The following is a 13,647-nucleotide window of genomic DNA, read 5'->3' as shown; positions in this document are numbered from 1 at the left end:
GGGATAGAGAGAGCAGATGTTAGCTTGAAAATTTGGAACACTCTCTGAGTCCCATAGCAGGAGCCCAGTTTCCATCAATGCATATTGTAGGAGCAATTAATTGGGACCACCCAGGCCTAGGATATGCCAGAATCAAATTTTCCATTCACACAACATACTTCCGTAAAGCTGAATGTTTGTTTAAAATACTTCTAAAAGTCCATCATTATGTTTTTCCTCAAAATGTACATCTTCCTTCTGTTTGATAGATTCAGTGGAAATCTGAACTCTCAGAATATGGATCTGGAGCTTTAGGAGAGTGGAAGCTGGGAATCTATCACTTTTTATCAATGTTTATCTACATTCCCATGCTTTCAAAAAAATCAAAATTCCAAGTTAATAAGAAATTGATTTTTGAGGTTTTGATCTAATTCTGAATAAAACCATAAAATCACAGAATCATTTAGGTTGGAAAAGACCTTTGAGATCATCAAGTCCAACTGTTAAATTTACAAATTACAAAATTACAAAACTTCTTTTTTAAAAATTTAAATTCCACTTTCTATCACTGCAGTAAAGGATCTTGACTATGACAAAATTGCTACCGTATGTATATGTTCTTTCTGTAACATTACAGAAAGGGTAACATTTTTGATATTTACAAGTGGATTTGGAGACTAAAATGAGATGTGAGTCAGAGCTGAGTGGACAGGGAGCATTTGAGAGCAGTCAGGTGAGACTGGAGACTTGGTCTATTGACTTCAGTCAAACTGCAGAGTCCAGCTATTTCCTCGGTCTAAGCAGAAGATTTAGTTTGAAGGAAATACAGATAGTTTGGGAAGGGTGAGGACCTGGACTAAATTCTCTACTTATGTAATTTGTGGCCAAAGATGCCACAGCATCTGCCAAGTTCATCCCTTACCTTCACGTAAATCACAGTGCAAGAAAGAAGACCCTCAGTTTGGTATGGTAACAACTTTTGCTCACTACTGAAGTCTTCAGAGGTTCATAGTCATGACCTGCACAAGAAGTACAGTGCACTATGGCTGTCCCTTGGGTCATCTATACGTTCATGTCTATCACTTTAAAATAAATGCCATACCTGCTGTAACGTGTCCTTTGCAAATACCCTTCTCCACGGTAAAGTATGTGAGAAAATGCAAATCAGGGTATAAAACATTAAAAATCTAGGCATAGTCCTGGTCCCACTGAAATCTATCTTTCATTTATTATTTTCCAGGTGAAATCAAGGAAGCATAATTTAGATGTGAAGATGTATCCAACAGGGACCCAAAAAAGTAGCTTACCTTTTTGACCTCGTATTTAATAGCAAGTTTAATCCTGCTCAGACTTGGCCGGTGGTGCTCGGGGCACAGATGTATGTTCACATCTCCGTTGAGAATCGCCTCTACTTCTTCGGTGTCTCTGCACAGGTCCAGCACACCCACGACAAAGTCCTTGCATTGCATAGATAGCTTCCTATAGTCATTCTAAGGAAAAATAGAGAAACACTAGTTATTTAATTTTGCACTTGAAAGCACACTTCAAACAAACAAATAAAACCAAGAGAGCACAATTGTGAGCAAGGTTACTTCTGTAAAACTACTGGCTGGAGCAGCAAGAAAGCTCTTGATTTCACCCAGGACATAGCAAAAATACATTAACTCGTCCAGATTTAATTAGAAATGTTTCTATCAGCAACATAGTTTACACTACAATAGAGCGTGCCTTACAGATCAACAAGTAAATCATTTGTAGAGAAATTTTGATTTTAAGCATTGCTTGACCTCTCCTCTCTGTGTGGCATATCTTGTAGGAATGTGAAAAGAGGGCAAAACCAAGGTCCTTCTGCTGGGTTAGAAATTACAACAAATTTTACAATTTAGAGTCTTCACTAGTAATTTTTTCTTTAGTAACTTTCAAAGAGTTTCAGGCTGGTACAACAAGTTGCAGCATCACACACAGATGTGTTCAAATGAATTATATAGCTGTAACACGAATTTCAGTTTCAAATTTATTACCCAACAATTTGGTTAAACAGTCCGAAAAGAGCAGCCAGAGAATAATTTTTATCATAACACTTCTCCTGGAAATGGGACCTCAGAAACTCAACACGATTTCCTCTGAAATAATTTCACCTTGCAAACCCAAATTACACTTATGGGAAAAGAGATAGTATGTAGCTGACTAGACAGAGGGCTAGAAGAGCAATTTCACTGCCTTAAATTAAATTGTGATTGATTTTTCACATGCTGACACTTAAAAAATGAGGAAACTGCCACCATCTGAGTAAATGCAGTAAATTAGAACACAATTAAGGCTACCATTAATATCCTATCAAAATGGTGATATTAAAGCCTCAATGCAACAAATAGAAATAATAAGCATAAGACAAGCTCTTACTGACTTGAGAGATCTTTTCAAATTAGGTTTGATGAGTTAATTAAATTCAGCAACTTATCTAATTAAGCCAGCAGCCAAAAAAAGAAGATAGTTGAACCTGGCTTTGATGAAATGATAAGAGTAACCTGGCTTTGTAATCCTCTATTTTCTAAATCATTTATTCTAACATTTACACGTAGCAACATGTTAGCCTTCCTTGTTAGGCAAGGATCTCAAAGCACTATGGAAACGTTCATTAATTAGGTAGAGCAGCACTGTCTAAGATACTGTGTTACTAGAGGTCACTACATTTCTTTGGACAGTTTCTCCCCTTCAGAACTGAGATGCTCTTGATAATGAATATTTTTTAAATTAGTTGGTTTAATGACTTTGTCATAAGTCTAAGTTTGCTTCTAATGTGTCCGTGTCTCCCGGCTTTGTTTACTATGCTCTCCTGTAAACTGAAGGCTATGAAGAGCTTCTTCACTCAGCGCAGAAAAAGTTAACAGTCTCAGGGAACCAGAAAGCACTTCAGGGCGGGGATTAGAGCATTCTCGCAGAAGTGAGACTTCCATTTCTGGTAGGAGTTTAGGAGAATGCGCTGAAGAAGAGAGCTGGGGAATAGTCTGTATTTTAGTGGTGAGACCTTCCGCAAGGTGGAGGTTGTATGTTTACATCCTGTTATCTATCACTATTATGGAGATCAGCAAGAACTTCAAATCTTCATTAAACAGAGATATAATATCACAACAAGCAGGTGTTTATCTCTAGTAGAGCAGGTGCATGCCCCAATGCAGAAACAGGGGCACTGAGGTTTCTATAAATGTGCCAATTTAGTGCACTAAGATTCAAGATGTCCTCAAGGTTCAGGCAGAAAACGATTGTACATTTGCATCTAAAGCTACTACCTAAGTACTTTGTGGAGGTAGGGCTTGTAGAGTGAATGTTATCAAATATGGGGTGAAGTAAAGTCTGAAATGTAAATGAAAGACAGGTTGTACTTTACAGATTCAAAGTGCTCCTCTCTCATCAATTCAGTGCTTTAATCTTCACCATACCAAGATTAATTTCAATAAATAGAAATATTTTCCGTTCACTAAGAGAGTATATGCCCGAACACAAGTATCAGTCTTGAAATAGCTGCAGGAATTGTGAAGGACAGCAAATAGAGATAGAACTGAAAATAACCATAGTCTGAGAATGAAATGCCTACCTGCCACAGGTGATGGAGGCACATAGTTGGCCCAGCAGGTTAAAAAAAACTGAGTCAGAACTCTGCTAAGCTTTAATACCATTCTATACGTACTGTGTGCAAAGTTCATAAGCTTATCTCTTAGCCAGCACATTTTAGGTAAGTCCCATCACCTTTTCCACATCATCTGAACACCTAGTATGTATTAGCTCAGATTATTTTTCCTCTTCTTTCTTTAAGGAAAATAGTTTAGTTAACAACTAGAAAAGTTCTAAAGCAGTAAATGGCAGGCTCCAAGCTGGCAAACACCATCAAGACCCAACTTTGTTCACATCCCCAAGCCTGATGTTTTTACTTGTTTTGTACATTTACAGAGACTATGAATGACTTTTTCTGTTCAAAATTATTTACTACATTATTTACACAAGCAGCAAGACAATCTACCCAAGATAGAGGCTGTAAAAATAAATAAAATAAAATAAAATAAAATAAAATAAAATAGCTTTCCAGCCAATCTGCAGCCAGGTAGGAGAGCAGTTAACTGCTCTCAGGAGACACTGCTCACATGTCAAGACAAGCTTCAACGATCACTGAAACTGCTGTGTCTTCCGACGATCCCTTTTACAAAAGCATTTGTCATCTTTGCTCTGGCTTCCTTAATGCTCACAGTCAGCACAGAAAATGCAGTTCATTCTGACAGTGAGAACACAGCCACTCAGTAACTCTCCTAATGTCAGTGTTTTTCCCTTTGCAGGCCCAGGTTATTGCAGGTATCTTTATTAAAAACAGATTAGCAGGAGACTGACAGTCAAGCTTCTCCTGTCCCTGGCTGACATAGTGTAGCTTTGATGATGCAAGCAGAAATGACCTACCTGCATATAAAATACTGAGTTGCAAGTCATGATGCACAGTAAAAAACTCAAGGAAGCCAAGAAGATTTACAAGCAGCACGTGAGCTGTATTGGTCTATGTGCCAGTGCTGTATAAATTGCCTGTATTTCACACATTTGGAAGCATCTGAGAACCTGCATACCCCACACAAAGGAGATCTGTGACAGCAGTAGGGCTTGTTTTTGCAAAGGACAAGGGTTAGCCAGGGGTGGAAGAGTCAGGAGGAAGAGGTGAAGGAGAACCAGAATGCATTTCCAATTAGTTTTTGTTACACCAAGGTGTTTGAAGATAGGAGTCCCAAAGACTCCTGGTGACTCTGCCAGGAGACAGAGGAGCAGACTGTCACTGTGTTTCAGGGTGCGAAGAGCCAGTCCCCACTCTATCGCTGCCTCCACCAGCTGGGTTCAAGCCCCAGACTAGGCACTGCCTGGTCCTCCTGGTCTAAATACGTTTCTGGGGGGAACCAGGCAGTGGGCTGCAAGTGGGGGTCTTCCTTCCCACCGCAACAAGAAACTCACGGTTGGAGACACGAAATCCAGCTCAGTCTTCTCATCAGCTTTGCAAAAACAGACACAGGCAATGACAGCAACCCAAACCTTCCTGAGTACTCTGATTAGCTACCACATTATAGAAGCTCAAGGAATACGAGTTTCATAAAACAGATGGATCTTTGCAGTAATGAAAACCACAAATCATACATGAGGGATTCTGGGGCCTCATCCTGACAAGTTAAGCGCTCTCAAGCCTCAGGAAAGAAGGTGAAGGATACAACTAAGTACACAAGAGAGCCAGTCTGCTTCAAATAACACATGGAAGAGTATTTTATTTGCTATTGAGACAGCAAGCAGAGAAGGATCAGGGTAATGCTTGAGAATGTTACAATATCATTTTTTAAAAACTAGAACATAATAAAAGGATTCCAAATTAGTCATTTCCTGCTTCTTCTAACACTGTTGTGCATGTGGAGTTAAAAATGTCTAATTTTGCTCTTTTAAAAAGGCTGATGGTACTTGTCATTCACTGCAATATCTCCGAGTACCCTATTATTATCCGTTGATTATGTTCTAAATGAACTCTGTCATGTCTCCACATCTGTTCAAAACCACCCAGATTTCTTCAGAAAAGAGCTGTTTCATATCATAGGGATACAGTCTGAGTAAAAAGTTAAATGAAATGAGAAAAAGTAAGACCAGCAAGCTATCTTGGCTAGTTAATAAAAAAAAAAAAAAAGACTATTTCAAAAGCAATCACAGTCAAGGATTGAAAACGAAGTTCTTCATCCATGGGAGCCTACGTCTGAAATGTCAGCATTGCAGCTGCACCTTGGCCGGCACATAGAGAAGTCTGGCCTCGACGCTGCAATATATAGTGAGCAAGTCTGAGATTTGCTGAACCCCTCAGCGCAGAGGAAATTTCACCAGCAATTGAGGTGGGGCCAATGGTTCAGAAAATAAGAGGATCAAACCATTTTATATGCAATTACAAACATCCTCCAGCTCAAAATCACTTCTGAGCCTTCTGCCTTTCCAGTCCCAGATTCAGGAACACACTTGGGTTTATGTTTAAGTCCAGCTGATGCCAATGAAATACTTGCAACAATATGTTTCAGTGAAGCACTGAAACAAACTTTCTTCTAGCTTTGGTAATTTCAAAGCGGGATAAGTTTGTCAATCAACGTACATTTTTTTTGGTTGTAATCATTGTAGATTATTCACTGCACAGTTGCTACTGGAAATAAGGCCACAGACCCACAGGACGGCACATGACACACAAATACGGAACAACCTGTGCAAGTGCACTACTCATGAAAATCACACCGTATGTCACTACTGAGCACATATAATTAAATCCTCTCTAATAATTGCTTCCAAATAACATCCATAAAGAGCAGGGCAGGAATCACAACTAATCACTCATGCCAAATAGAGATAATTCCAAGATTCACCATTTTTACTGCTATCCTGTATACAAATAATTGGTCTGTTACCCTATGCTAAATCTCCAGGGGCAGAGTTGTGGTCAGAAAAGCTAGTATCACAGAGGAGTTTCCCTTTGAATATATAAACACATATCTGTCTCAGAATGATTTAATCTCCAGACCTTTTTCTAGGAAAAAAAAAAAAAAAAAGAGCCTAATGCTACTTATCGATACACATTTTTTTTTTTGGCAAATAAAAGGAGGAAAAGGGGCACAGACAGAGGATGATGTCTATATATTAAAGCCACCATTTCTCAAGGGCTCTGTCTATGGTATATGGTATGTCATATAAATCTGCTCCACTGGAATTTGAGGGCTTCAACACAAATCCAAGATTTCTGAAACCAACAGACATGAACATCCAACATCTGTGACTGAGGCTCTCATAGCACCAGAAAGCCTCTGAGTGCTCTCAATGTGTTCACAGATCAACTGCACGGCACAAATCTGCTGAATCCCACCTCCTGTCTGTGAGCAATGGAGGAGCTGCGTGCTTGGCAGTAAATCTGGCATTTCTGGGTAGCACTAAATTTGCTGTGCAAATGAAAGCTGTAGGTACGCTGCACAGAGCCTCTCTTTATGTTTCCTTGAAACTCTTGGCTCTTTGTATTTAATCTACATCACACATATACTATATAGTGGAGAGAAATTGTTTCATTGCTTAGATTATCATTTTGAGGAGAAGCAGCAGAGAGGAAATAAAACAGAGAAGTAATTCTATAAAAGTTAAAAGAAAATTCCCCCTAATGAAAGTGGTTGTAGAAAGAAAATAAAGGTAAGAGAAAGAAGAAAGGAGGAGGGGAGCAGAAAGCCAGTAGTATTACCTGCTAGATTTGAAATGAAATTTTTAAATAAACCATTACGTCAAATATTCAAAGTGCTTATAAATATTTACCAATTAGATAACACATGAAATATGCACAAGCCAGTTTAGAAGCTGTTGGACAAATTTCCTTCTAGGTATTTACACTGTCTCTGACTGGCCATATGTCTAGGAAAGCAAAAAACCAGAAGGCTTGTGGGAGGAAAGGCGATGAGAAGAGACACTGGGAAAAGGTCCTGCACTGATCCTGCTCACGTAACAACATTATCATCTGAAGTGCATTGAGCACCCCTTCCAAAGGGCTCTGATGACTGTGCACATAACTGCTGACACATTTGAATACAGCTGAGTGCAATTCTATTATTTTCAGGCTAAATGCCTACATGCGTAGACTATGCCAAAGCTGTACAGTTAATTTTCCAGAAAGCACAACATCCTGTTGGTTTATGTTCTCTTGCTTCTTAAGTGGCAGCACGTCAGTGATTTTTTTTTTTTGGAGCTTTGGGTGTACTGTGTCATATTCAGTGGGCATGTCTGAAAATACAGCCAAGTGCTCATTTAAAATATTTCCCTACTTGGATGGATGTTGCTAAGTATGTCGGGATGTAGCAACAGATGCCACTGGTTCATTTTTTCAATGATGCAGACCTTGACTTCTTCACCCCCATCGATCATAATAAAATAAGCAATCTGTTCAAATACAAGAGTTTGATATTTCAAAAGTGTGTCTCTATTGCTTTCCAAGCAATTTGGACCTTTCTAAATGGAGCCAAGATAAATATGGCAACTGTTTGCTCTCTGAAGAGTTCCAGGCTGCAGCATGGTGGAGCAGAGGGGCAGCGCCTCCAGGCAAAGGGTGTTTTTAAATCCTATGAGCAGTGTCAGGAGACACCAAGGGATGTGTCCAACAAAAGAGCCCAAGGACAAAGCAGACAGTGCTGTTGACATTATTTTTGGCCAAAGAGGTCCAGAAAACAACAGTATGCTCTGACAGAACCAAAAATTGTATGGCTTCCAATAAACCATGAAAATAACATCTCTTGCAACATTATAAGGATTTTAATGGAAGTTGCATTGACTGATTTACCATAACAATTTTTTTTGTGTGCCTCTTTTCTTCTCAATAGGTTAGACTTTCTAGCTACAATTCATCTCTTCATATGCACTGCAGAAGCTGACCTCTGAGACAGCGTATCGCTTGAAAAAGGGGTTAAAGCAGTAAAAAAAAAAAATAAAAAAAAAAAAAAATCAATCAAAACACTGTCTTCGGATTTCACCTTATACCTATTTTCTGATAGATATATCAAATCATTAAAGAAGATGGTGTTAATGATTTCTGTGATGGAGTTAGCAAATCTCTTAAAATTTGCTTCTGTGCTTTTACAGCACCCTTCACAGGTCCAGACATTTGTGTAACCTTCAACAATAATGTTCCCACTGTCAAAAGCAGCAGAAAGAATAGGCTTCCACCTCCCTGTTTTGTTTCTACTCTTCAACGTTCTAGCTGCTGTGTATCTACCAACTCCACCGATAATTGCTTCTGGGAAATTGTTCATTTTTGTGACAAACACAGCCTCTGTGGGATCAAAACCAATGCATAAATTTTGCAGGCCCATTCCATCAATAAAAGCATTGGAAAATACAAAATACTTCACTTTGATATCCCCTTGAAACATTTTTTTTTTTAAAAAAACCAACAAAATTCTTTCAAACTTTTTTTTTTTTTTTTTTTTTTTTTTTTTTTAATCTAAAACTAATAGGTGGATTATTTGGGGAAGTAAAGCCAGGAATCCATTCACATAATACTAGGAGAAAGCTAAGGACTGAGACTGAACACAATTCCTGACTCTGGCCAAAGTTTTAGTTTCCTTACCATAAGAAATTTTAGAATCAGTCCACTCCTAACTTTTCTTATTACTTATATTTAATTTTCTGGAGATTTTCAAGACGTGCCTGGATGTAGTCCTGATTAATGTGCTCTAGGCAATATTGCTTTAGTAGGGGATTTGGACTAGATGATCTCTAGAGGTCCCTTCCAACTCTGACAATTCCGTGCTTTTTTTCTATTTGAAACTTAAAATAAGTTTCCTGTACATGGGAACTCTCTCTACACTGAAATTAGTGGATTACTTGACTTATTTAAATTCTCATCCTGAACAGAGTACAATCTTTTTTTTCAATGTGTCTAACAAGTTGCCTAAAGAACACCTCCATCTCCTCCACTACTTTCCCACAATGTCACCTTCTTCCTGACAAGTACCATTACTGAGCATTCTTGTAGCACACATGCGCGCGGAAACATCAGTGCTATTCAGCACAGAACTAACACCCTATTTTAAGTCGCTGAAGATATTTAAATATACTTAGAACAGAAATTAGGTTGGTTGACAATAATTTTTTAAAATTAGAGTATTTAAAATCTCAAGGTTGGCGTAGCAGCTTTTCAGCATAAGATGGCATTTGATGCTTGATGTACTTCTCTTTCATGTCATCTCGGCTGGTTTTCAAACCCACGTCAAAAATAAGCCACATAATTTTGATTCCTCAACTACTTAAAAGGTAGTTTTTTACCTTCTTGCAGATTTTCCCTGCTCATTTGAATGTTTATGCTGAAGCACCTGTTTTCAGAAGATAAACTATTGCATCCCTGAATGTCAAATAAACAGGACAGGCTATACAGAGGTATTAACTGAATGCTTTGGCACGCAAAACGCAGGGAATACACACATTCATTGAAGGAGTGGGTCTGTCTCCCTGTGTCCTGTCAACTGTTTTTCTTTATTAAATACAAATTACACATTTCAAAATAATACTCTGCTAATTTTCTTGGTGAAGAAGAGTTTAGGATCTGTTAATGTCAGCAGCAAAAGCAAGCTCAGGATGGTGCAAAACTCCCAATCCCTTTCCATTATTTTCAAATATTTGATTGCTTCTTGCACGGGAACGTGACACTGAGAAATGGCTTTTCATATTTTTAAAAAAGGCCGTTGCATTAGAGGACCCTTTATCTCAACCTTACTTTTATTGTCATGCAGAAAGAATTTCTTTTTTACCCCCAGATGCGTTTCATAAGGGGAGGAGTCTAATGCCGTGTTGGGGTTAACTTCTTTTGTTTCTCACCTATTCTGTTTCCAACAGAGCACTTACACACAAGACAACGGGCAGCAAATCTGCAGCTCTGATGTGCCAGATGCATCAAAGCACAAAAGTTACCTCTGGGTCAAGCTCCTCATTTCACATGCCACCCGTCCTTTTTCTCTCTGGCATTTTTGCATTTTTATTACATTCCTCATCTGTCTGTTACAAGCTCCACTGGGGAAGATCCACATTTCCTATATGGTTTGAGACTGAACAGATAGCTTCCTTGTGCTAAATGCATTAGCCACTCTCCTTCAAGCTCTTTTCAGCTCAGCTGCTTGAAGTCCCTACGTTGCCTGAAAACCAGATGGGAAAAACAGGGAGAAAATAATGGATTTAAATTTAAAGCAATTGTTTGCTTAACACAGCTACGTTTATTCCCTAAACTGAGCTAAATTTGGCACTTTCAGCTTGCTTAAGGAACACGTTTATATGTTCAAAGGCAATATAAGTCCCATCTCTCATGGGAATTTTGGCTACAAACTGCACCTGTATATTAGGAGAAAGACTCCTAAATCCAACTTGCAAGTGAATGCTGGCTTAACTGAGAGCCATGATACAACTAAATTGATAACTAAAATATCTATATGTCTTCCAGATCTCAGACAGCCAACTACCATAGTCCCCAGTGTCCAGCAACAGCAGCTCCTTGGAAAACTAGTCACCAGCATCAGAGTGAATGAAGTTCTGGTCCCCACAGCACCCAAATAGCAACCGAGCACTTTAGAAAAATGTGATCCCAGCTGTAGAGTCCTGGCACTATGTACTCTTGACCATATGGACATCATCCTCTCTCTAAGAAAAGCAGACTTAGAAGTGACGCTGAAGCACTCTCTTAAGCAGAAATATGAACATAAAAAGTGTATAATTACTTTTTTTCTGTTCTGAAACAAGTCCAAATCCTGGGGCTTGGATAGTGACAATGAAACGACACACTTGGCAATGAACAACAGGCACCGGTGTAAAGTTCCCTGCAATAAATTATAATTCAGGAAACTGCAATTTTTGATCATGTAAATGCCAAAAAAGCATAGACACTAAAGTACCTAGGACCATTTTGTGGCAATGTAAAATTGTTTGTATACCATTCCTGTTTATCCACAATCCAGTGGATAGTCTGCCTAGAGGCACTGAGGATGATTTCATTATAATTATCTACAATAACAACAATTAACAACACAATGAGGGATAAACTAAATCACTTCCCATCTGCATCCTCTTTAATGTTGGACTTGAGATCCTGAGAATGTGTCACTTCGTTTACATTCATTAATATGATATTAATTCCCTACAGTGCCTTGGATAAACGTACCTGACTCCATTCTCCCATCTGCTGATCTAGTAGTATTATTCTATTCAGAGCAATAGTCCTAATTATGCTCATTTGTAGTTCCAGTGGATATCCTTGCCCAATATGAATAATGAGCAGCAGTCTTTGGAAACCCGTCATCTTGCTTGTAATAAACTGCCCGGTTCCTAACTATTCCCTGAAAGACAATGCTGGTATTAGCTGAATGCTTGGGTATTTGGTGTTACTAATTAAACACAAAGCTTACCAATATTGTATTGGACTGATATTGCAATAGTGATAGCATCATTCTCCATCTGTTTTCTTCACCAATAATTTGATTTCGTCTTTCTGAAAGATGTCTTTTTCTTTGGTGCTCCAGATTATGCCCTCTCTTGGTACCAAGGGGAGGAGGAAAGGTAATTGTATTACCATATAATTTTATACCAGTAAGTGCTCTGAGAAAACTCCCTAAGATGAATGGTGAGTGTGCTAGTAAGGGTAAGCTCAAAGTCATACAAGCTCTGTACTCATTGCAGAAGACCCAGTGACTAGGAAGGACAGGGCCAACATGTCTTTCCTTTCAAAGCAGCCAGCTGCAGGTGGCAGGAGCCCTCTCTGCATAACCATCGAGTAGGTGCACCAGTTTGAATACCAGGACTCATTTTGTCTTGCACGCTCAGTGGGTAAGAAAGGAAAACACTCTGTCACTGTTAACTAAACACAGGCAACTGGCCAAATCGTTCCCCCTATTCATCACAGTGCTACGAGCAGCTGGCAGCAAACCTGGCAGAGAAACGCAAGCTGCTTCTCTCCGGAGCTGCAGCGAGGGCCATGGCTGAGCACAGTCCCGGGTGGTTCAGCTCTGTCACAGCAGCCTCCATCTGCCTGCGTGAACAGAAAGTCCCCTGGCACCTGGGCTGGGCAGCTGGCAGAGCGGAAAGAGGCAGCGCAGAGGAGTTTGTCACCCCTTTACCGCTTAGAGACTGGAGAGACAAAGGTAAATTTCTGTGGGATAGCCCAGATTGTCAGGAAAGGTTGTGGTATAGCATAAATCCTACCTACTAATGCAACTGCTGATCGATTAGTTTGCTGTGGTTGTTCTCTTAATCCAAGATGTCATCTCTTATTTCTCATTTGTACAAAGAGAGGGACCTAGGAGCAATGGTCAGCCTCAGATCAGACCCACCGGTTAGTCCACCAGCTTCATTTTACAGATTTCTTTCAAAGGGTGAGGATGAAAACATGGCTTCAAGAAATCCTAAGATGATATGACGGTCAAACGAGCCACGATTTTGCCAGCTACTGGGGTTTTTCTCCCATGTTAAAGCTGTTATAAAATACAAAATGTGAAATTAATAACATTGTGGTAAGCTGGGATTTTTATGTTTAATTATATTTTGGAAGTATTTCTAAACCGTTTGTTGCCTGTCAGCTGGGTTTGTGACAGTCATTATAGCTGTTATGTTCATCCTTCTAAGCATCTGTACTGAAAAAGCTGCTGTAGAGGAGTAGTGCTTACACACAAAAGACTAACACAACGCAGGCAAATCATCTGCATTCCGAAAATCAAAATAATCTCTAAAACCAAACAATTTTCTTAACACCTTGTCTCTGAGAAGCAGAAATGAGGCGAGAAACAGGTATCACGGCATCAGTGTTGCTAAAAGGGCTCCCTAAAGCCAGTTAAATGCCATTTATATCTTCACACCAGATAACTACTGACCTTTACTCAGCTGTATGTGGTGTATGACTCTGCAACACACATGGGCGCTGTATTAATTTAATTTAACCTTATTTTACTTGCTCTTATATCACAGTAACTTTAACTTAATATAACTCAGTATTTAACCTTGCCCTCATACATACCCCTTCCACACACAACAAATTATCTCAAAATGTCAGGGTTTTTTTCCCTTCTACTTAGTCAAAACATTTTATATTCCTTATTAACGTTACAAGCTTTATTATGCTTC

At 39.1% G+C, this 13,647-nt stretch overlaps 1 protein-coding gene across 1 annotated transcript in view; it reads right to left on the bottom strand.

Moving 5' to 3' along the window:
- TRPC7 (transient receptor potential cation channel subfamily C member 7) overlaps positions 1-13,647 on the bottom strand; it is a 181,778-nt gene that overhangs the window by 44,420 nt on the left and 123,711 nt on the right. The window contains exon 4 of the mRNA XM_074156134.1: positions 1,287-1,469. Within this exon, the coding sequence (XP_074012235.1) occupies positions 1,287-1,469 (183 nt within the window). The remainder of the gene's footprint in view (positions 1-1,286; positions 1,470-13,647) is intronic.

Source organism: Numenius arquata, chromosome 11, assembly GCF_964106895.1.
Source record: "Numenius arquata chromosome 11, bNumArq3.hap1.1, whole genome shotgun sequence".
NCBI lineage: Eukaryota > Metazoa > Chordata > Aves > Charadriiformes > Scolopacidae > Numenius > Numenius arquata.
Note: the sequence above shows the minus strand (reverse complement) of the source record. Positions and strands in the feature narration are given on the sequence as shown.